The following is a 23,468-nucleotide window of genomic DNA, read 5'->3' as shown; positions in this document are numbered from 1 at the left end:
TCCTCAACTCTGGTTAACACCTGGCTGATGTAGTCGTCGTCCACTTCATCAGGATGTAACAGAAACACAGTATCCACTGTCGTAGTCGCCTCATGTCCATGCACCAGGAAAAATGGCGTAAATCCTGTGGTGTCTTGTTTGGCGGTGTTGTAGGCAGATGTCATGAAAGGTAGCACCTCATCCCAGTTGCTCTGCTCAAAATTGACAAACATTGATAGCATGTCAGCCAAGGTCTTATTAAGGTGTTCAGTAAGCCCATTAGTTTGCGGATGGTAGGCTGTCGTCATGTTATGAGTGATGTTGCACCGACGGTTTGTCTCCGTCGCAAGATTCGATTGAAAAACTTTCCCTCAATCCATAATAAACAACCTTGAGGCACTGTGTTTTAATACAATGTCTTCCACGGTGAATTTGGCTACCTCAAATGCTTTGGCTGTTTTCACGGCTTTTGTAATGGCATAGCGTATCAGATAATCAGTGCAAACAGTAATCCATCTATTGCCTCTAGCAGACATTGGAAACTGTCCAAGGAGGTCAATCCCAATACGCTGGAAAGGGGTTTTGGCTTGTAGAATTGGTATGAGTCGGTCAGGTGGTTTCTGAGGAACTGCCTTTCTCCTCTGGCACTCTCGATAGTGCGACACATAGTGATGGACACTCCTAAATAAACCTGGCCAGAAAATTCTCTTGCGGATCCTATCGTATGTCTTAATAAATCCTAAATGTTTGGCCTCAGGTGTGTCATGAAATTTCTGTAGAACATTTATTTTATTTACACGTCAAGTTCCATAGGACCAAATTGAGGAGCAAATCTCCAAGGTCATGGAATGTGTCAGTATATGAAACTACAACATAAAAGTAATAACAGATAAAAATAGATGTTATGAACATGAAAAAAGTCAGTCCATAAGTTTAAGTAAATGCAATCAAGAATACAATAAGAATCAGCTTAATTTTTCAAGGAACTCCTCGACAGAATAGAAGTAGTGACCCATGAGAAAACTCTTCAGTTTCGATTTGAAAGCATGTGGATTACGCTAAGATTTTTTAATTAGACTGGTAGCATCTAAGCGCATGTGTTTAGGAATCACTGGTAGCCGCCTCTTGCCAAATGTATCAAAGTTTTTCTTGCAAAGTAATCCATTAACTACCTTAAATTGTCCTTTCACATCCTCTGACCAATTTAAGGCAAGCATAATTTGAGATATCTTGGCATCCTTCTCCTGCTCAGCAGAGAGATCCTGGAGTGCAGCGAGACAGTCACTATCTTCATCAAAGTCTCGATAGTCTTGCACAGGGTTTCTTGAGAGACAGTCAGCATCTTGGTGTTTTCTTCCACTTTCGTACACTATGGCAATGTCGTACTCTTGAAGACGTAGTGCCCACCTGGCGAGTCGTCCTGTTGGATCCTTAAGACCCATCAACCAACTAAGTGAATGATGGTCTGTAACAATTGTGAATGGCCTTCCATCGAGATACCATCGAAATTTGCACATGGCCCAGATCACAGCAAGACATTCTCTTTCGTAGTTGAGTAGTTTCTCTTGGCCTTTGTAGGTGTCCTAGAAGCATAGGCTATAACCATCTATTTTCCATCCAAAATTTGCACTAGAACAGCACTGATCCTGTACCCACTGGCATCTGTGCGTAGTTCTGTAGGTGCTCTCTCATCATACAGACCAAGTACAGGGTCAGTCTTCAGAGCTTTTCGCAGCACATTGAAAGAATTTTGTTGAGCACCACCCCAGATAAATTTGGCATCAGCTTTTAACAACTCTTGGGGTGGTTTGGCTTTCATACAAGTCTTTGATAAAATGACTGTAATAAGAACATAATCTGAGGAAGCGTCTCACATCTCTAATACTTTTAGGAAGAGGAAATTCCATTATAGATCTCACCTTTTCTGGGTCTGGCTGCACACCTTCATTCGACACAAGGTCTCCAAGAATTTTGATTTCTTTTGACCAAAGAGAGACTTTCTGGGATTAAGTTTCAGTCCGCCTTGTTGGAGACACTTCAGAACGGCCCTCAGTCTTTTTACGTGTTCATCAAATGTCTCTGAGAACACTATAATGTCATCTAAATAACAGGTGCCTTCGAAGATTATCCATCATTCGTTCAAAAGTTGTTGCTGAAGTTACATGAACCAAACGGCATTGCCTTAAATTCATACAGGTCCTCAGGGGTGATGAATACAGTTCTCTCACAATCAGCCTCATCTACTTCGATTTGCCAGTATCCCGAGTACATGTCCATGGTTGAGAAAAACTTAGCTCCCTTCAGAAAATCTAGTGTATAGCCAATTCGTGGAAGAGGGCAAATGCCCTTTTTAGTTACCTTAATAAGCTTCCTGTAATCAACACAAAAGCGCCAACTGCCATCCTTCTTCCTGACGAGGACCACTGCTGATGACCATGGGCTCTGTGAAGGCTGAATGAAGTCATTCTTCTTCATTTTCTCTACCTCAGTGTGAATTGTTTGATATTCCTTTGTTGACACACAGTATGCTCTCTGGCTTGTTGTTTGATGGTCTCCTGTGCTAATCAGGTGCTTCACAATTGATTTGTCTAATTTGCTTTTCACCAGTGGATTGAAGCATTCAGAGAACTCTTGAAGAATGGTAAGTAGCTTCTTCTGTTGTTCCTTAATGAGATTTGGTCGAGCTAGAAGATCTTGTCTTGTAGTGGTAGCGCTAATTCTGCCCATAGACTCAGCATGCAGCATGGGAGGTTTCTATGACGCTCAGCTGTTCTGCAATTAACAGCTCAGCATTTGCTATGCACATGCATCTTGGAAGGATCTGCGGTTCTCGGTGACAGTTAACTACCCACAGTTCACAGAATCCATTCTTAAATGAGATGGCAGAGGCTGGGATGACCAAGTTATTCTTTAGTGGTCTGCGTCTCTTACATTCCAATTCAAGATCCATGGGTTGATGTGTGGCATGACACATGACAGTTACCTTTCTAGTGCTGACTGCAGGAATGATCACTTCTTCCAGCACGCATGGTCTCCACACACTCGGATGCGCATCCTCCTGTCCACAGTATCTCATCTCATTGAGCATAATCTTCGAGTGACCGCAATCTATAATTGCCTGAGAAACTTTCAAAAAGTCCCATCCGAGATTGATGTCATGACTACACTCTTGTAAGACGATGAATTCTGAGGGCTTTGTATGGCCACTTACACCCACATGAATGACATATCTTCCTGTAGGTTTTACATATTTCCCATTAGCCACCTACAGCAGAGATGTTTTGTTGTCGACGAGTATGGTGTTCTGCAACTGGCGATGGTACTTCTCCGAAATAACTGAATATGATGCTCCAGGGTCCGCAAGAGCTTGGGCTGGTCGGCCACCCATGAGGATATCGACGTAGTTTCCCATCATTTTTGTAGCGATCGATGGCAGAGGATTTTTCTTTTTGGCAGCGTCACCTCCAACGAAGGTCGCACCCTTTAGTTTTCCAGGTTGCAGCAGCTAAGTGATTGACTGGAGCTTCTAAACAGCGATGGAGACCTTGATCGGCATGTTGGGGAGCGTCCTCTGCAGTGGCTAGCTCGCGGCGATCATAACCTACGTCATCCTGCACCCACATCTTCTTGTTCATTTTCATCACCCTAGAGTTGGCGTCGGCTAAGATCAGTCTGCTGTCCTCTGACGCAGGTGTCATCAAATATCCGCTGCCTTTCTCAACAATAGCGCACCATGTGTTCCGGTCGTCTGCAGTGGAAACATACTGGTTGGGTATCCTGGGTCCTCCAGACATCAGATTCCTCATGCGACATTGTAGGAACGTAATTTCGTCTGGGTCTCAACTTTTTCACTGTTTTAAAGGGAAATGAAGGAAGAGAGATTGGATTCAATGTCTGTTCCACTTCCTCCCGTATGACCTCTTGAAGTGTCTCGGTTTTTTGCTCACCGTGCAATCAAAGTGCCTTCTGAACTTCCTCTCTCACTATCTGACAAAGAACACTTGTGAAATCTGTTTCTTCCTTTACCACAGACATCGATATGATGTTTGGAAGCCATTCAAACTTCTTGCATGTAATTCTGTTTTGATGCATTGTCTCGATATACTGGCACCATTTTATGAGTAGGGCTTGATACATGTCCTCAGCAACACCCTTCATGAGATGTGCAACCTCATCTTCTTTCTTCATTCTAGGATCCACTATTTTACACAGCTCCAAAACATCTTGAATGTAGGATGCTGCTGTAGTTTATCCTGGACGCTGTGCTCTGCACTTTAATTTATCTTCAGCCTTGCACTTGTGTCGTCATGTGTCGCTGAAATACTTGTGCAGTTCCACCTGGAATACTTCCCAGCTTGTGGATTTCTCCTCATTGTTCTCATACCATTGCTTCACAGTGCCCTCCAAGTAGAAAAATACATTAACCAAACACACGGTGTCATCACATTTGTTAAATTTGGCTATACGCTCATATACAGTCAGCCACTAGTTTGGATCTTGGCCATCATCACCAGAGAACCCGGATGGATGTCTGATGTGGTGGCACACAGTTGCTGCCATCGTAACGTCCTCTTCTTCTTCTGTCTCCGATAGATTGCGATCTGTTGAATATGGCTCGAACTTGGGTTCTTCACCATGTAAACGGCGTCTGTCGTGGCTTAATGGGAGCCACTGTGTCGTCATTTATGTGTGCTACCACAAGTTCCAATATCCAGCGTCTCGACCACAATAATGTCATGTAGAAGAAGGTGTAATCAGATGAATTATGAACACTAATGTCACTTAACGAAGAATTATTCAGCACTTGCACATACAAGAGCGCGGAGCGAACTGCCTCCGGCCAGAACACATATGGTATATATACAGTTACAGAACATTCCAGTACAATGATTCTTGACATTTGTGGATACTTCTAGAACGTACTCGAACCGAATATAGAAATTAAAATTTTATAGTTCAGGTGAGTTTTGAAGTCACGACCCTCCATGCAACAGTCCAGCATCACAACCACCACACCATTCAGCCTCCTCTGTGACAATATACCAGTTACACTGCTCTTTATATGCTGCCTTTTGTTGGAATTTTTATTTGATGTTACTTGGATGTTAGTTGTAGACATACTGTTATATCAGATTAGTTAGTTTTTTATTTTTTCCTTTTGACAGCTTGGATGACAGTGGATCAGTGATGTTACTTGTTTACCATACCACTAGAAGTAGGTGATGTGTGGAAATTTGGTTATGTTTTGATTATTTTCTTAGATTTGGTTCTGATTACATTTTTATCTGTATTTTCATCTGGTTTGTGTTGAGATTATTATGTTTTATTTTCATTTTTTATGTAACAATTCTGTTACATTTACATCTTCCGATGTTCTTTGGTGTTTTTGCTGTTACTATGGCTGTGTGTTACTTAGTGTCTCTAGTTTATTTATGCTACTCATTTTCCCACTTTACAATATTAATATTGTTATCAGTATATTTTTTGTGATTGAGATCGGTTAGTTCGTAAGTAAATTTAGAGTGTTATTGTGAGCATGTGAATATATCTATATTCCTTCAAGGATGTCCATGATTGCTCCCTTCTGCATAATATGGAAGATTTCCAGTGCTTTGTTTATGAATTTTGTGTTGTGTTTTTCAGTTTGTTAATGTTGAAAGAATGTAGATGGTTGTTTTCACTGTTTTTGGTGTGCTGATTGATTCTAATTTTGAAGGACAAACCAGCAGTACTTCAATGTTAGATACAAAGAGCACATCAGAGACAGTGAAAACTACCCAGCCACATTCTTTCAGTATCTGCTACCAGAGAAACACAATGTAAAATCTATAAACAAAGCATCAGAAATCCTCCGTATTACCCAAAATGGAGCAATCATGAATATCCTTGAAGAAATAAAGATATATTCATATAATAGAGGGAAACATTCCACGTGGGAAAAATATATCTAAAAACAAAGATGATGAAACTTACCAAACAAAAGCGCTGGCAGGTCGATAGACACACAAACAAACACAAACACACACACAAAATTCTAGCTTTCGCAACCAACGGTTGCTTCGTCAGGAAAGAGGGAAGGAGAGGGAAAGACGAAAGGATGCGGGTTCCAAGGGAGAGGGCAAGGAGCCACTCCAACCCCGGGAGCGGAAAGACTTAACCTAGGGGGAAAAAAGGATGGGTATATACTCGTGCACACACACACATATCCATCCGCACATACACAGACACAAGCAGACATTTGTAAAGGCAAAGAGTTTGGGCAGAGATGTCAGTCAAGGCGGAAGTAAAGAGGCAAAGATGTTTTTGAAAGACAGGTGAGGTATGAGCGGAGGCAACTTGAAAGTAGCGGAGGTTGAGGCCTGGCGGATAATGAGAAGAGAGGATATACTGTAGGGCAAGTTCCCATCTCCGGAGTTCTGACAGGTTGGTGTTAATGGAAAGTATCGAGATAACCCGGACGGTGTAACACTGTGCCAAGATGTGCTGGCCGTGCACCAAGGCATGTTTAGCCACAGGGTGATCCTCATTACCAACAAACTCTGTCTGCCTGTGTCCATTCATGCGAATGGACAGTTTGTTGCTGGTCATTCCCACATAGAAAGCTTCACAGTGTAGGCAGGTTAGTTGGTAAATCACGTGGGTACTTTCACACGTGGCTCTGCCTTTGATCGTGTACACCTTCCGGGTTACAGGACTGGAGTAGGTGGTGGTGGGAGGGTGCATGGGACAGGTTTTACACCGGGGGCGGTTACAAGGGTAGGAGCCAGAGGGTAGGGAAGGTGGTTTGGGGATTTCATAGGGATGAACTAAGAGGTTACAAAGGTTAGGTGGACGGCGGAAAGACACTCTTGGTGGAGTGGGGAGGATTTCATGAAGGATGGATCTCTTTTCAGGGCAGGATTTGAGGAAGTCGTATCCCTGCTGGAGAGCCACATTCAGAGCCTGATCCAGTCCCGGAAAATATCCTGTCACAAGTGGGGCACTTTTGTGTTTCTTCTGTGGGAGGTTCTGGGTTTGAGGGGATGAGGAAGTGGCTCTGGTTATTTGCTTCTGTACCAGGTCGGGAGGGTAGTTGCGGGATGCGAAAGCTGTTTTCAGGTTGTTGGTGTAATGGTTCCAGGATTCCGGACTGGAGCAGATTCGTTTGCCACGAAGACCTAGGCTGTGGGGAAGGGACCGTTTGATGTGGAATGGGTGGCAGCTGTCATAATGGAGGTACTGTTGCTTCTTGGTGGGTTTGATGTGGACGGACGTGTGAAGCTGGCCATTGGACAGGTGGAGGTCAACATAAAGGAAAGTGGCATGGGATTTGGAGTAGGACCAGGTGAATCTGATGGAACCAAAGGAGTTGAGGTTGGAGAGGAAATTCTGGAGTTCTTCTTCACTGTGAGTCCAGATCATGAAGATGTCATCAATAAATCTGTACCAAACTTTGGGTTGGCAGGCCTGGGTGACCAAGAAGGCTTCCTCTAAGCAACCCGTGAATAGGTTGGTGTACGAGGGGGCCATCTTGGTACCCATGGCTGTTCCCTTTAATTGTTGGTATGTCTGGCCTTCAAAAGTGAAGAAGTTGTGGGTCAGGATGAAGCTGGCTAAGGTAATGAGGAAAGAGGTTTTAGGTAGGGTGGCAGGTGATCGGCGTGAAAGGAAGTGCTCCAGCGCAGCGAGGCCCTGGACGTGCGGAATATTTGTGTATAAAGAAGTGGCATCAATGGTTACAAGGATGGTTTCCGGGGGTAACAGACTGGGTAAGGATTCCAGGCGTTCGAGAAAGTGGTTGGTGACTTTGAATAAGGATGGGGACTGCATGTAATGGGTTGAAGGTGTTGATCTACATAGGCAGAAATACGTTCTGTGGGGGCTTGGTAACCAGCTACAATGGGATGGCCGGGATGATTGGGTTTGTGAATTTTAGGAAGAAGGTAGAAGGTAGGGGTGCGGGGTGTCGGTGGGGTCAGGAGGTTGATGGAGTCAGGTGAAAGGTTTTGTAGGGGGCCTAAGGTTCTGAGGATTCCTTGAAGCTCCGCCTGGACATCAGGAATGGGATTACCTTGGCAAACTTTGTATGTGGTGTTGTCTGAAAGCTGACGCAGTCCCTCAGCCACATACTCCCGACGATCAAGTACCACGGTCGTGGAACCCTTGTCCGCCAGAAGAATGACGATGGAACGGTCAGCCTTCAGATCACGGATAGCTTGGGCTTCAGCAGTGGTGATGTTGGGAGTAGGATTAAGGTTTTTTAAGAAGGATTGAGAGGCAAGGCTGGAAGTGAGAAATTCCTGGAAGGTTTGGAGAGGGTGATTTTGAGGAAGAGGAGGTGGGTCCCGCTGTGACGGAGGACGGAACTGTTCCAGACAGGGTTCAATTTGGATAGTGTCTTGGGGAGTTGGATCATTAGTAGTAGGATTAGGATCATTTTTCTTTGTGGCAAAGTGATATTTCCAGCAGAGAGTACGAGTGTAGGACAGTAAATCTTTGACGAGGGCTGTTTGGTTGAATCTGGGAGTGGGGCTGAAGGTGAGGCCTTTGGATAGGACAGTGGTTTTGGATTAGGAGAGAGGTTTGGAGGAAAGGTTAAGTACTGAATTAGGGTGTTGTGGTTCCAGATTGTGTTGATTGTGCCCCCGCCCGGCAAGTCACATCATCCCTGCGCGCGCACACACACACACACACACACACACACACACACACACACACACACACACACACACACACACACACAGATATATAAAATCAAAGATGATTTGACTTACCAAATGAATGTGCTGGCAGATCGAGAGATACAAAAAAAAACCACAAACATACACACAAAATTCAAGCTTTCGCAACAAACTGTTGCCTCATCAGGAAAGAGGGAAGGAGAGGGAAAGACGAAAGGAAGTGGGTTTTAAGGTAAAGGGTAAGGAGTCATTCCAACCCCGGGAGCGGAAAGACTTACCTTAGGGGGAAAAAAGGACGGGTATACACTCGCGCACACACACACATATCCATCCACACATATACAGACACAAGCAGACATATTTAAAGACAAAGAGTTCGGGCAGAGATGTTTGTCGAGGCAGAAGTGCAGAGGCAAAGATGTTGTTGAATGACAGGTGAGGTATGAGTGGCGGCAACTTGAAATTAGCGGAGATTGAGGCCTGGTGGATAACGGGAAGAGAGGATACATTGAAGAGCAAGTTCCCATCTCCGGAGTTCGGATAGGTTGGTGTTAGTGGGAAGTATCCAGATCACCCGGACAGTGTAACACTGTGCCAAGACGTGCTGGCCATGCATCAATGCATGTTTAGCCACAGGGTGATCCTCATTACCAACAAACACTGTCTGCCTGTGTCCATTCATGCGAATGGACAGTTTGTTGCTGGTCATTCCCACATAGAATGCGTCACAGTGTAGGCAGGTCAGTTGGTAGATCACGTGGGTGCTTTCACACGTGGCTCTGCCTTCGATCGTGTACACCTTCCGGGTTACAGGACTGGAGTAGGTGGTGGTGGGAGGGTGCATGGGACAGGTTTTACACCGGGGGCGGTTACAAGGGTAGGAGCCAGAGGGTAGGGAAGGTGGTTTGGGGATTTCATAGGGATGAACTAAGAGGTTACAAAGGTTAGGTGGACGGCGGAAAGACATTCTTGGTGGAGTGGGGAGGATTTCATGAAGGATGGATCTCATTTCAGGGCAGGATTTGAGGAAGTCGTATCCCTGCTGGAGAGCCACATTCAGAATCTGTTCCAGTCCCGGAAAGTATCCTGTCACAAGTGGGGCACTTTTGTGGTTCTTCTGTGGGAGGTTCTGGGTTTGAGAGGATGAGGAAGTGGCTCTGGTTATTTGCTTCTGTACCAGGTCGGGAGGGTAGTTGCGGGATGCGAAAGCTGTTTTCAGGTTGTTGGTGTAATGCTTCAGGGATTCCGGACTGGAGCAGATTCGTTTGCCACGAAGACCTAGGCTGTGGGGAAGGGACCGTTTGATGTGGAATGGGTGGCAGCTGTCGTAATGGAGGTACTGTTGCTTGTTGGTGGGTTTGATGTGGACGGACGTGTGAAGCTGGCCACTGGACAGGTGGAGGTCAACATCAAGGAAAGTGGCATGGGATTTGGAGTAGGACCAGGTGAATCTGATGGAACCAAAGGAGTTGAGGTTGGAGAGGAAATTCTGGAGTTCTTCTTCACTGTGAGTCCAGATCATGAAGATGTCATCAATAAATCTGTACCAAACTTTGGGTTGGCAGGCCTGGGTAACCAAGAAGGCTTCCTCTAAGCGACCCATGAATAGGCTGGCGAACTTAACCAACACTTTTTCGCCTTTTTTCATACCAGATCTCCAGTTACTTTGTAGTTCACACTTATCTCTCCCCATATATTTTTATCTTTCATTTTCATTTCAACCTCATGTTGCACTCTCCACCTTCTAATACCATGTCACCCTCACAACACCCCCACAACGACCCCATTAAGTTTTATTTACATTCCCTCCGCAAACATGCCTTCACCCTAGCCAGATTACGCTCGCACATTTTATTTTCTCGGGCTTGTCTGACATTTGGCATAACCCCCAAAGGCCTCACACTTAAAGTTCCCATCTCTGGCTGCAACCCTTCTTTCCATCAGTCCCTATACCAGTTCCAAACTGAACAATCCGTTGCCCTCACCCACCTAATCCTTCACCTACACATCAACTCAGCCAATGAACACACCCGTCAACTCCTATCCTTAATAAAAGTCCTCAATCTTTCCTCTCCCACATCCACACCGGCTATTCAGAGCATCCTCCTACAGGCCAACCACAAATTAGAACAGCATGCCACCCTTCACCTCAAAAAACTATCCAATCTCCTGGTTTCCCACCTCCGGAAAGGCAACTCACTCACCCTTCACAACCTTTCCAGCAAACCTCAACCACCTCTCATTGCACACAAACCCAGTCTCTCCCATCTACTCAGTCTCCCACTTCCAGCTCCACTCCCTCCAAAACCTCAAAATTCCAAGCAACACAATCTGGCACCACAACACCCTAATTCAGTAGTTAACCTTTCCTCCAAACCTCTCTCCCAATCCGAAACCTCTGTCCTATCCAAAGGCCTCACCTTCAGCCCCACTCCCAGATTCAACCAAACAGCCCTCGTCAAAGATTTACTGTCCTACACTCGTACTCTCTGCTGGAAGTATCACTTTGCCACGAAGAAAAATGATCCTAATCCTACTACTAATGATCCAACTCCCCAAGACACTATCCAAATTGAATCCTGCCTGGAACAGTTCCATCCTCCGTCACAGCGGGACCCACCTCCTCTTCCTCAAAATCACCCTCTCCAAACCTTCCAGGAATTTCTGACTTCCAGCCTTGCCTCTCAATCCTTCTTGAAAAACCTTAATCCTACTCCCAACATCACCACTGCTGAACCCCAGGCTATCTGTGATCTGAAGGGTGACCGGTCCATCGTCATCCTTCCGGCGGACAAGGGTTCCACGACCGTGGTACTTGATTGTCGGGAGTATGTGGCTGAGGGACTGCGTCAGCATTCAGACAACACCACATACAAAGTTTGCCAAGGTAATCCCATTCCTGATGTCCAGGCGGAGCTTCAAGGAATCCTCAGAACCTTAGGCCCCCTACAAAACCTTTCACCTGACTCCATCAACCTCCTGACCCCACCGACAACCCGCACCCCTACCTTCTACCTTCTTCCTAAAATTCACAAACCCAAGCATCCCGGCCGCCCTATTGTAGCTGGTTACCAAGCCCCCACAGAACGTATCTCCACCTACGTAGATCAACACCTTCAACCCATTACATGCAGTCTCCCATCCTTCATCAAAGACACCAACCACTTCCTCGAACGCCTGGAATCCTTACCCAATCCGTTACCCCCGGAAACCATCCTTGTAACCATTGATGCCACTTCCTTATACACAAATATCCCGCACGTCCAGGGCCTCGCTGCGATGGAGCACTTCCTTTCACGCCGATCACCTGCCACCCTACCTAAAGCCTCTTTCCTCATTAACTTAGCCAGCTTCATCCTGACCCACAACTTCTTCACTTTTGAAGGCCAGACATACCAACAATTAAAGGGAACAGCCATGGGTACCAGGATGGCCCCCTCGTACGCCAACCTATTCATGGGTCGCTTAGAGGAAGCCTTCTTGGTTGCCCAAGCCTGCCAACCCAAAGTTTGGTACAGATTTATTGATGACATGTTCATGATCTGGACTCACAGTGAAGAAGAACTCCAGAATTTCCTCTCCAACCTCAACTCCTTTGGTTCCATCAGATTCATCTGGTCCTACTCCAAATCCCATGCCACTTTCCTTGATGTTGACCTCCACCTGTCCAATGGCCAGCTTCACACGTCTGTCCACATCAAACCCACCAACAAGCAACAGTACCTCCATTATGACAGCTGCCACCCATTCCACATCAAACGGTCCCTTCCCTATTGCCTAGGTCTTCGTGGTAAACGAATCTGCTCCAGTCCGGAATCCTTGAACCATTACACCAACAACCTGAAAACAGCTTTCGCATCCCGCAACTGCCCTCCTGACCTTTTACAGAAGCAAATAACCAGAGCCACTTCCTCATGCCCTCAAACCCAGAACCTCCCACAGAAGAAACACAAAAGTGCCCCACTTGTGACAGGATACTTTCCGGGACTGGATCAGACTCTGAATGTGGCTCTCCAGCAGGGATACGACTTCCTCAAATCCTGCCCTGAAATGAGATCCATCCTTCATGAAACCCCACCACTCCACCAAGAGTGTCTTTCCGCCGTCCACCTAACCTTTGTAACCTCTTAGTTCATCCCTATGAAATCCCCAAACCACCTTCCCTACCCTCTGGCTCCTACCCTTGTAACCGCCCCCGGTGTAAAACCTGTCCCATGCACCCTCCCACCACCACCTACCCCAGTCCTGTAGCCCGGAAGGTGTACACGATCAAAGGCAGAGCCACGTGTGAAAGCACCCACGTGATTTACCAACTGACTTGCCTACTGTGACGCATTCTATGTGGGAATGACCAGCAACAAACTGTCCATTTGCATGAATGGACACAGGCAGACAGTGTTTGTTGGTAATGAGGATCACCCTGTGGCTAAACATGCCTTGGTGCACGGCCAGCACGTCTTGGCACAGTGTTACACCGTCCGGGTTATCTGGATACTTCCCACTAACACCAACCTATCCGATCTCGGGAGATGGGAACTTGCTCTTCAATGTATCCTCTCTTCCCGTTATCCACCAGGCCTCAATCTCCGCTAATTTCAAGTTGCCGCCACTCATACCTCACCTGTCATTCAACAACATCTTTGCCTCTGCACTTCCGCCTCGACTGACATCTCTGCCCAAACTCTTTTGTCTTTAAATATGTCTCTCTGTATATGTGTGGATGGATGTGTGTGCGTGTGCAAGTGTATACCCATCCTTTTTTCCCCCTAAGGTAAGTCTTTCCGCTCCTGGGATTGGAATGACTCCTTACCCTCGCCCTTAAAACCCACATCCTTTCGTCTTTCCCTCTCCTTCCCTCTTTCCTGATGAGGCAACAGTTTGTTGCGAAAGCTTGAATTTTGTGTGTTTGTTTGTGTGTCTATCAACGTGCCAGCGCTTTCGTTTGGTAAGTCACATCATCTTGTGTGTGTGTGTGTGTGTGTGTGTGTGTGTGTGTGTGTGTGTGTGTGTGTGCAGGCCAGTGGTTGCTTCGTGGGGGGGGGGGGGATGGGGGTTGGGGGGGGGGGAGGGTGGGGGGGGTTTTTTGGGGGGGAGGGTGGGGTGTCGTTCCGGTCCCAGGAGCGGAAAGACTTACCTTGGGTAAGGTAAGTCTTTCCGCTCCCGGGATTGGAATGACTCCTTACCCTCTCCTTTAAAACCCACATCCTGGTTCGTCTTTCCCTCTCCTTCCCTCTTTCCTGACGAAGCAACCGTTGGTTGCGAAAGCTAGAATTTTGTGTGTATGTTTGTGTTTGTTTGTGTGTCTATCGACCTGCCAGCGATTTTGTTTGGTAAGTCTCATCATCTTTGTTTTTAGATATAAAGATATATTTATATACACACAATAACCCTCTGAATTTATTGAATGAACAAAGTGATCTCAAGCACAAAAACTACATTGAAAACTTTATTGATGATGCTGTAAAGCAGGAAAAAGGTAAAATAAAGGAACCAGATACACTAAGTAACGCACATTCATAGCAACGACATAAACACCGTAGAACAAAGATATAACACCAAGAACACATCATAACCCATAACCACAACAGAATTATTGTATACTAAATAAAACATAATAATCCTAATGGAAGCCATACAAAATTTCAGATAATAGACATAATTAGAACCAAACCTAAGAAAATAATCAAAACATAACCGAATTTTCACACATCACCTACTTATAATGATCACTATGTAAACATATAATGTCACTGTCATCCAAGCTGTCAGGAGGGAAAATAACACAGAAAGTGACCAATCCATATCTAAAAATCAGATATATCAGTACATCTATGACAAACATCCAAATAATGTCTAAATACAAATTCTAAGACAGCATATAGCAGCATTATATTACACATAACATAAAAACACAAATCGAATGTATAATACTGTTACAATCATGGTTACAATTTATAATATCAAGACTCTCACCTATTACTGATGATGGCAATGTGCCGAAATAAGCTCATTGTGATTTCCGTAAGAAAACTCTTGTAAAGAGCAGTGTAACTGGTGTATCATTATTTTAATCATGTTACTACAAGAAAATGTTTTGCTTGAGTGTTTAATGGGTATATGAACCCTTCTTTGTGTTGTGATATTGACAGTTGTTTTGGCCACTGATGTAAGTCGCCTTTCCGGGTCATCTAGTTACCAGTTGACCGGTCCTACTTCAGTTATTGTGTATAAATATTTCATGGTGTGTCTTTTCTTTAATCCGGTCACTGGAGTGGGGTCTTGGGTGCTCATATATTGATGGTATTTCTTCTTGAATTTCTATTATTTGATATAGTCAAATGAGTAGCTAACTAGTTCAGTGATGGACTAGAGCTCTAGTGGTGTGCGGTAGTGCCTTAGACCCCATGCTTTCTGTTGCACCTAATTAGGATAGCCTTATGTGTATTGTTGGCCTTTAGCCTGGCTACTGCTGGCAGCCAAGAAATTGATGGCAGTATCTATCACCACAATCAAAAAGAAAGAAAGAAAGTAAGTTGGCAAGCTACTTCACTATCTGATTTGCCTCTCACGTCTACTTCTCAAAGGTCAGTAAGAGCCTTGCTAGAGGGACAGTTTCCTGTAAATGTAGAATTTTGCTACCTTCATTGTAGCCTAATATTGTACTATCACTGACGTAGGGTGGGTGTTTCACTTGTAGTTTTTAGGTGTGTGTTAATAAGATCATTGCCCTCTCTCAGCAATATATTCTTATATTAGTCTGCAATCACAGTTGAGTTTATAGACTCCAGGCATGTGCAGTTCGTTTACACCATCTTTCAGTTTGCCAAGCACTCCAGGTTCGTTGCTGCTTCACTAGGTCAGTTTGATGCCCACTCCGTGGAGACATTATTCTGCATGGCAACTGTCATGCCACATATTGACAGACTACCTGTATATGTAGGTGTGCCCAAAGTGGTTTGCTGACATGTGTGAAAATTAAAGAACTATCAGTTTAGTAAGTCATGGTTGCAAAATACTAACACTAATTCTTTACGAAGAATGGAAAAGGTGGTAAAAGCCAACCTCAGGGAAGATAAGTTTGGATTCCAGAGACATGTAGGAACACACGAGGACATACTGACCCTACTAATCTCAGAAGATAGGTCAAGGAAAGGGCAAATTCACATTTATAGCATTTGTAGACTTAGAGAAAGCTTTTGACAACATTGGTAGGAATACTCTCTTTGAAATTCTAAAGGAAGCAGGGGTAAAATTCAGGGAGTGAAAGGCTATTTACAACTTGTACAGAAATCAGACGGCTGTTATAAAAGAGTCAATGGGCACGAAAGATAAGATTAGATTAGATTTACTTTCATTCTAATTGATCTAGATTTACTTTCATTCCAATTGATCCATAGTGAGGAGATCCTCCAGAACGTAGAATATGTCAGAAAAACAATAATACATGACAAATATTTACAACTGGAACAAATAAGCTAATGTACATTCCACAGGTCCCAAGTGGAATGATTGCTATTTTTTTGTAATGAACACGATATGGAAGAATCATTTTACGAACACTAATGCACCGAATTTAAAATAAAAAAGTTTTTTTTTTTTAAATTATAAGGTAATAAACATGTAATAGAACTACTTTAATACTTATTTACAATGAACACATTACTGCACTGAAATGGTGCAGAAGTTAGATTGTACTTACTCTCTCTCTCTCTCTCTCTCTCTCTCTCTCTCTCTCTCTCTCTCTCTCTCTCTCTCTCACACACACACACACACACACACACACACACACACACACACACACATATACACACACAAATCAGTTGGTTCTACTGAGAAATTCATCAATGGAGTAGAAGGAGTTAACCACCAATAAATCCTTTAGGCTTCTCTTAAACTGAATTTCATTGGTTGTTAAGCTTTTTATGGGTGCTGGCAAGTTACTGAAAATGTGTGTTCCTGAATAATGCACACCTTTTTGTGCAAGAGCAAGTGACTTCAAATCCGTGTGAAGATTATTCTTATTTCTAGTATTGATTCCATGAATTGAGCTGTTGGTTTGAAAAAGTGATATATTTTTAATGACAAATTTCATTAAGGAATAAATATATTGGGAAGCAGTAGTTAGTATCCCTGGTTCCCTAAACGGGATTCTGCTGTTATTGAGTTCACACCACATATAACTCTTACTGCATGTTTTTGTGCCTGGAAAACTTTAGTTTGGCTTGATGTATTACCCCAAAAAATAATCCCATATGACATCGTGGAATGAAAGTAAGCATAGTATGCCAGCTTTTTCAATCGTATATCCCATATGTCTGACACAATTTGCATTGCAAATAGAGATTTGTTAAGACACTTCAGTAGTTCTGTGATGTGCTCTCCACCATTACCAGCCTTCAACCTTTCTGAGCTGTGCAGATGGGAGCTATCCTTACAGCACTTTCTTTGCTCCTGTAACCTCCCTGGTTTAAAACTAAGGTAACTCACTGTGCCCCTACGCAAGAGGGGGTAAAGAGAGAGAGAGAGAGAGAGAGTAGACCATACTTTTCCCATTACCCCTGCCCAATACAAATCGGCTAGTTGCCTGCTGCTGTCTCATGCCCTACTCTGTAAAATCACTTGCTCAGCTGTCTGCCACCTGCCCCCTCTAGCTGCACCCCAAGCTGGTCCACAGACAGCTCCCAACTCTCCCACATACCACTAGACACTTCCCCTTATCCCTCTCCCTACCTTCCGCCTCTCCCCACCCTGCATACCCATCTCACCAATCTTTTTTGGCGTATATTATTGCTGTATGTGTACAAAGATGTAAAAAATATGCTTTTTAAATGACACTTCAAATAAATTATAATTATTTATCATTGCAGGGATGCATGGTCGGGAAGTGATCGAACATGTGGAAAGAGGTTATAGAATGCCCAATCCCGATAATTATCCCATCCCTGAAGCTATCTACAGACTAATGAGACAGTGTTGGGATGCTGATCCAGAGAAAAGGCCAACATTTGAATTTTTAAATCACTATTTTGAAGACTTTACTGTGACTTCAGAGATACCTTATAGGGAAGTGGTAGACTAATAAGTTTGGTGCAAGTTGCAGAAATTACATTCACACGAACACTCTGTGTGTGTGTGTGTGTGTGTGTGTGTGTGTGTGTGTGTGTGTGTGTGTTTTGTGATGAATGAAAAGTAATCTGATTAGTGTGTGTCATAATAATAGTGGATAAAGAGTATTGTGCTCAATGTTTTATTTGCAAAGTTATTCTTCTTCAGCTCCTGAAGGAAATTAGTGTGTTACTAAAGTAGATGTTACTTGGATTACAAAGGTTGGACAGTAATTTGTAATAATATATTTTATTCAGATAACATACAGTCTACTTTTGTATACACGGGCCAATAATGTTAGGCCAAATTAATTGAAATGAGGGGAAAAAGCAATGTATATACAAGGCTCTTCCAAAGACTTGATTGATTTTGATAAATACACGTAAATTAAGCTCTATAAATGGCACAATCTGTGTGTTTCTCAAAGCTCTCTATAAATTTTCTATAAAATTTTTAAATAAATATGTGGTATGTGTCACAACCAACATTCTTTAAGAGGAATTCTTGCAGATTTAAAAGACAGCAGTTTTATTATTATAGCTCTAAAATGCTTATGAGAGCATAATTGAAGATTAAATTGTTGGCAAGTAAAATTTAATATCGTGCTCCTATTGTATTCACTTTGCATTTACTACTTGTGTGCTTAGTCAATTTAGTACTGTGCTGCATGTATGTGATATTAGTTTTTGTTGTTTGTACATTGATGTTTGTGAAATATGCTCACATTAATATATTTATTAATTGATGTGCAAAGTGACTGTGTTAGGGAAAGAGACTCTGTATGGAAATAAAGTTTTGTTCTCTTTTTACATTGAAATTCATGAATTGTAGTAAGAAAGAACCTCAGGTTAATCACGTAATTGTTTTAAAAGTCATGAGCACAGATTTGATTGTTCATTAACCAGAAAACTGCTCAGAAGGAATTGGCTGGTAGTATTTTTGCACTTTTCATAAAACTGTGCAAATTTGTGTGTATCAAGCACATACAGCCACCCGCTCCCCGTTCTTCCAAGTCTTTTGTGAGAACCATAGTAAGATTGGGTTAATACTTATCGATATTTTGCCTTTCTTTTTGTACCTTTCTTAATGTGTTGTCTTTGTTCACACTTTTTGAGTCAATAATAATATCTGGTTAGTGTCTGTCGAGGCATTGTTTCACTTTCTATATATGATTTTGAAGATTTTGCAAATTAAAACTACAAAATTATAAATTTTTATGATACATATACTCACTAGCAGGCAACACCTTAATGATGTCACAGAGTGCATTAATAAGGCCACAGGATGCGAGCATGTTGCATATATTAATACGGCAATAACTGTTGTATTTTATCCATCCTCAGCAAATGTAGTTGTAGATAACGAAATAATAAGTAACCAGTCACATAAAAGAAATTTAATTTCTTTACTGGTTTCAAGCAATTAGTGCCCTTCTTCAGAACGTTATACCTATCCTATTATTTGCAAGTGTCATCAATAAGATGTATACAGCAAAATGCCATGGTCATGTGGTTCATAGTGTCTGTACAAAATTAAGATAAAGAAGCGAAACAACAAGTGCAGACATCGAGCCAGAACAGGAGCTAATCAGCTAATATTACTAGGTGAGTAACTCCTGTTGTGGCTCGATGTCTGTACTTGTTGTTTCTCTTCTTTATCTTAATTTTGTACAGACACTATGAACCACACGCAGTATGCATTTTATTGTTGACACTCGCAAATAATGGGGTAGGTATAATCTTCAGAAGAAGAGCACTAAGTGCCAGAATATGGTAAAGAAATGAAATTTCTTTTATGCAACTGGTTGCGTATTATTTCGTTATCTAGCGATAACTGATTGTTCAGTTTTGCAGTGTAATCAATTGCAGTGAGTGTACTGATTTTGTTCACTGTTATTCTATTCTATTAATAAATTATGTTTTTGGAGATTTTTCACATCAAAACTTTTTATTTATAGCTATATTGAACTTGCCGTTCTTGTTATGTTATTTATAAAAAACAAATTTTTTACTCTTAAGTTTCTTCACTAAATTTCCTTTGGTGTGTTGTCAACTCAAAATGTCAAAATGATCTCCTTTGCTGATTTGACAGTATACAGTTTATTACAATTGTCACTGAGATACAATTTCCACCCATTTTGTAAATGATCTTGCATCTGTTACCAATTGTATCAGAACGATGAGGAGCTCCTGACATTTCTTGTACTTAATAAGCTGGAAATATATTTTGCATTTGTTGTTATCAACAAGATACTAAATTATTTTTGAAACTCAAATTCTGACATGTAAGACATCATGTAACAAATTATATTTGCTTACTCACTTGAATTAAGAAATGCCATATTATATGTTTGTATGAAACATTCTGTTATTTTAACTACCATTAATTATCATTGTTGTCTTGCTATGTTTTGGTTTTTCTTAAATTTTTTATGTATAAAAACGTTTTTAAATTTCTTTTTGTTATATTTGAGTCCATCCACAGCCCTCTAGCATTGATTAAAAGTCATGGTCCTTCTGAAGTTGTGTATTATCTGATTAATATGCCTTATTCATCATTATTTGACAGTTTAACCCTAAAAGTCATTCTAAAGTGTGTATAGTAAGCGTAACACTATGAGGACATGAACAATGAAGGTTATGCCGGCCGTTGTTGCCGAGCGGTTCTAGGCGCTTCAGTCTGGAATCACGCTGCTGCTACGGTCGCAGGTTCGAATCCTGCCTCGGGCATGGATGTGTGTGATGTCCTTAGGTTAGTTAGGTTTAGGTAGTTCTAAGTTCAAGGGGACTGATGACCTCAGATGTTAAGTCCCATAGTGCTCAGAGCCATTTGAACCATTTTTTGAACAATGAAGATTATCAACTTGCATAGTAACAACCAAGGAAGCTGTCCTGGAACAGAAGATGTACAAAGACAGAAGGAGATGGCAAGCACTTGTACACCACACCCGGGAAACTGACATTGGATAACAACAATGATGAGTAACAACCAACATGGTTACACATTCATTAATATACTGAGAGAGAGCTTTTGTCTCTTTTCTTGGTTTACTAATGACTGTGTACCTATGTTTACCGTCACTTTGGATGTAGATGTTTCTCCCACTTCGTGTTCTTATATATGTCAGTTGTTATGTTTGCTAGATACACTTGAAAATAATTATTAATTTGAAATTGGCTAATAGCTGTGAATAAAGCATCTTATTCAAATAATACTGCCTCATTTGAAGCATAGTCAACTCTTTTTATGTTTGTGTGGAAGCTGCACACTTATACGCAATATACCAATACTAAAATTTGGTGATGATGATGATGATGATGATGATGATACTCATGCTCATTAGAGAGAAAGGAGCATAGACTTGAATACATGTATCTAAAATGCTATTTAACTGTTCACTTGATAACTGCCAGCTTTCCAGGGTAACAATGAGATAGAAAAAAAAGTGTAGTAGAACATCAGAGATTATATTTTGAGTAACATCTTCTGTTAACTACTCATAAATTTTGGGATGTTTCCCCCATCTGTTCCGTACCCAATTTTGTTTTCTTTGAACTATTTTTCATTTGTAAATGCTGATTGCGCACAGTGATACTCTGTCATGATTTATCAGGTATCATTTCTATTTCATAAAACAGTCTTGGAAAATTGATCAAAAAAAAAAAAAATCAAACACCCTAAAAACATTGTTGCTGCACTTCTTCCCCCATATTTTATTGATATGGAAAGGATATTCTATTTTTTAAAGATAGGTTCCTCAAAAACTGGTACTCAGATTAAGACTTACGATATTTTCTGTGGTATTTAATCAATTTTCATATAGTGGCTTGTTAGAAAGATGTAAATTGTTGGATCATACAGTGTTATTGAATTATTCAAATGAATTAAAAGTAAAGATTAATTGGGAAAATGACATACCATAATAAAAGGTTACTAAGTTATTTGCACATTCATGTCAGAACCAGTGCTGTGATATAATGACCTTAAATCATTCACACTTACTGAGTTTGTAAGAAGGTGTACAGTGTTGTAAGTTTATTAAATTTACACTGTTGAAAATCCTGAATCGGTGGAAACCTATTGGTTAATTTGAGCAGTAATTTATCACAGGCAAAATTTATATGCTCCTTAATGTTTGAAATCTCATTTGCATAGGTCTCAAGCCACTGGATGAGCATGTGGTTAAATATTTGCACAGGCTTGATGTAACTATAGTCTATGCAACAATTGTGTATTGGGGAATTGTTAATCTCATTTTTGGAGTCGAGACTCAGGCAATTACAGTAATACTTGTGTGTTAATTACAGTAATACTTGTGTGTTTAAAATATGTGCAAAATTCTCATCATTTACATTCTCAAATGCCTGAGAAAAAGAACGCTCAAAGGAACATGTTTATAAATTATACCTCTCTAATAACTTCTGTGCCTTTCAGTAAATGGAAAATACAAATGAATTCCCTGTAAATAGTTGGAAAATTGCTTTTGAATTTTGAAATACAGTGTGTAAATGTGATTGAAGACAAATAACAAGAATTTCATGAATCTATTTACAACTTAATCATTTGTTATGAACAACAAAATTGTATTTACATTTGATTTTCCCAATTCTTGTGCATCTCTTTCTCAAATGCTGAGGTTTAGATAATTATGTAAACCAGTCTGTAGAGATGATCTTTAGGTAGAGATTTTGTGGACCAGTTGTGTGCCCTTTAAGGTGAAGAGTTTTAGCTCTTCTTTGGGCAATTTTGGAATATTAGTAACATGGTACTCATTGTTAGTAACTAAACTTTATCAAAATAAATTTATTTTTCTTGTTTATTTGGCATGTCAAGTGCACCCAGTTATTTTCAGAGTTTGTACATTACTTTACATACATGGAAATAGTCTGGTAGCATATCTACATCTACATCTACATACATACTCTGCAATCCGCCATACGGTGCATGGAGGAGGGTACCTCGTACCGCAACTAGCATCTTCTCTCCCTGTTCCACTCCCAAACAGAACGAGGGAAAAATGACTGCCTATATGCCTCTGTACGAGCCCTAATCTCTCTTATCTTATCTTTGTGGCAGCAGTAAAATTGTACTGCAGTCAGCCTCAAATGCTGGTTCTCTAAATTTCCTCAGTAGCAATTCATGAAAAGAATGCCTCCTTTCCTCCAGAGACTCCCACCCGAGTTCCTGAAGCATTTCCGTAAACAAATGTAGCAGCCCGCCTCTGAATTGCTTCTATCCTCCCTCAATCTGACCTGATAGGGTTCCCAAACGCTCGAGCAGTACTCAAGAATAGATCGTATTAGTGTTTTATAAGCGGTCTCCTTTACGGATGAACCACATCTTCCCAAAATTCTACCAATGAACCGAAGACGACTATCCGCCTTCCCCACAACTGCCATTACATGCTTTTCCCACTTCATATCGCTCTGCAATGTTACGCCCAAATATTTAATCGACATGACTGTGTCAAGCGCTACACTACTAATGGAATATTCAAACATTATGGGATTCTTTTTCCTATACATCTGCATTAATTTACATTTATCTATATTTAGAGTTAGCTGCCATTCTTTACACCAATCACAAATCCTGTCCAAGTTATCTTGTATCCAGAATATTACTGAAATATCTGAAATAATCTACAGACTACATGCACATAATGAGACGCACACCACCAAGGTAACAAATCCATATGTGTTTTTAAATATTTTACTCATCACTAGA

The 23,468-nt window shown here is 41.8% G+C and overlaps 1 protein-coding gene across 5 annotated transcripts in view; it reads left to right on the top strand.

Moving 5' to 3' along the window:
• The window catches only part of LOC124605681 (tyrosine-protein kinase Src64B), a 262,399-nt gene extending 242,720 nt beyond the window's left edge, over positions 1 to 19,679 (top strand). For all 5 annotated transcript variants that reach the window (XM_047137536.1, XM_047137537.1, XM_047137534.1 and 2 more), the window contains one exon: positions 17,507 to 19,679. In XM_047137536.1, coding sequence (XP_046993492.1) covers positions 17,507 to 17,718 — 212 coding nt within the window. In that variant the 3' untranslated portion in view covers positions 17,719 to 19,679. The remainder of the gene's footprint in view (positions 1 to 17,506) is intronic.
• The last annotated feature ends 3,789 nt before the right edge of the window (positions 19,680 to 23,468 follow it).

Source organism: Schistocerca americana, chromosome 3 (assembly GCF_021461395.2).
Source record: "Schistocerca americana isolate TAMUIC-IGC-003095 chromosome 3, iqSchAmer2.1, whole genome shotgun sequence".
Classification (NCBI taxonomy): Eukaryota; Metazoa; Arthropoda; class Insecta; order Orthoptera; family Acrididae; genus Schistocerca; species Schistocerca americana.
Note: the sequence above shows the minus strand (reverse complement) of the source record. Positions and strands in the feature narration are given on the sequence as shown.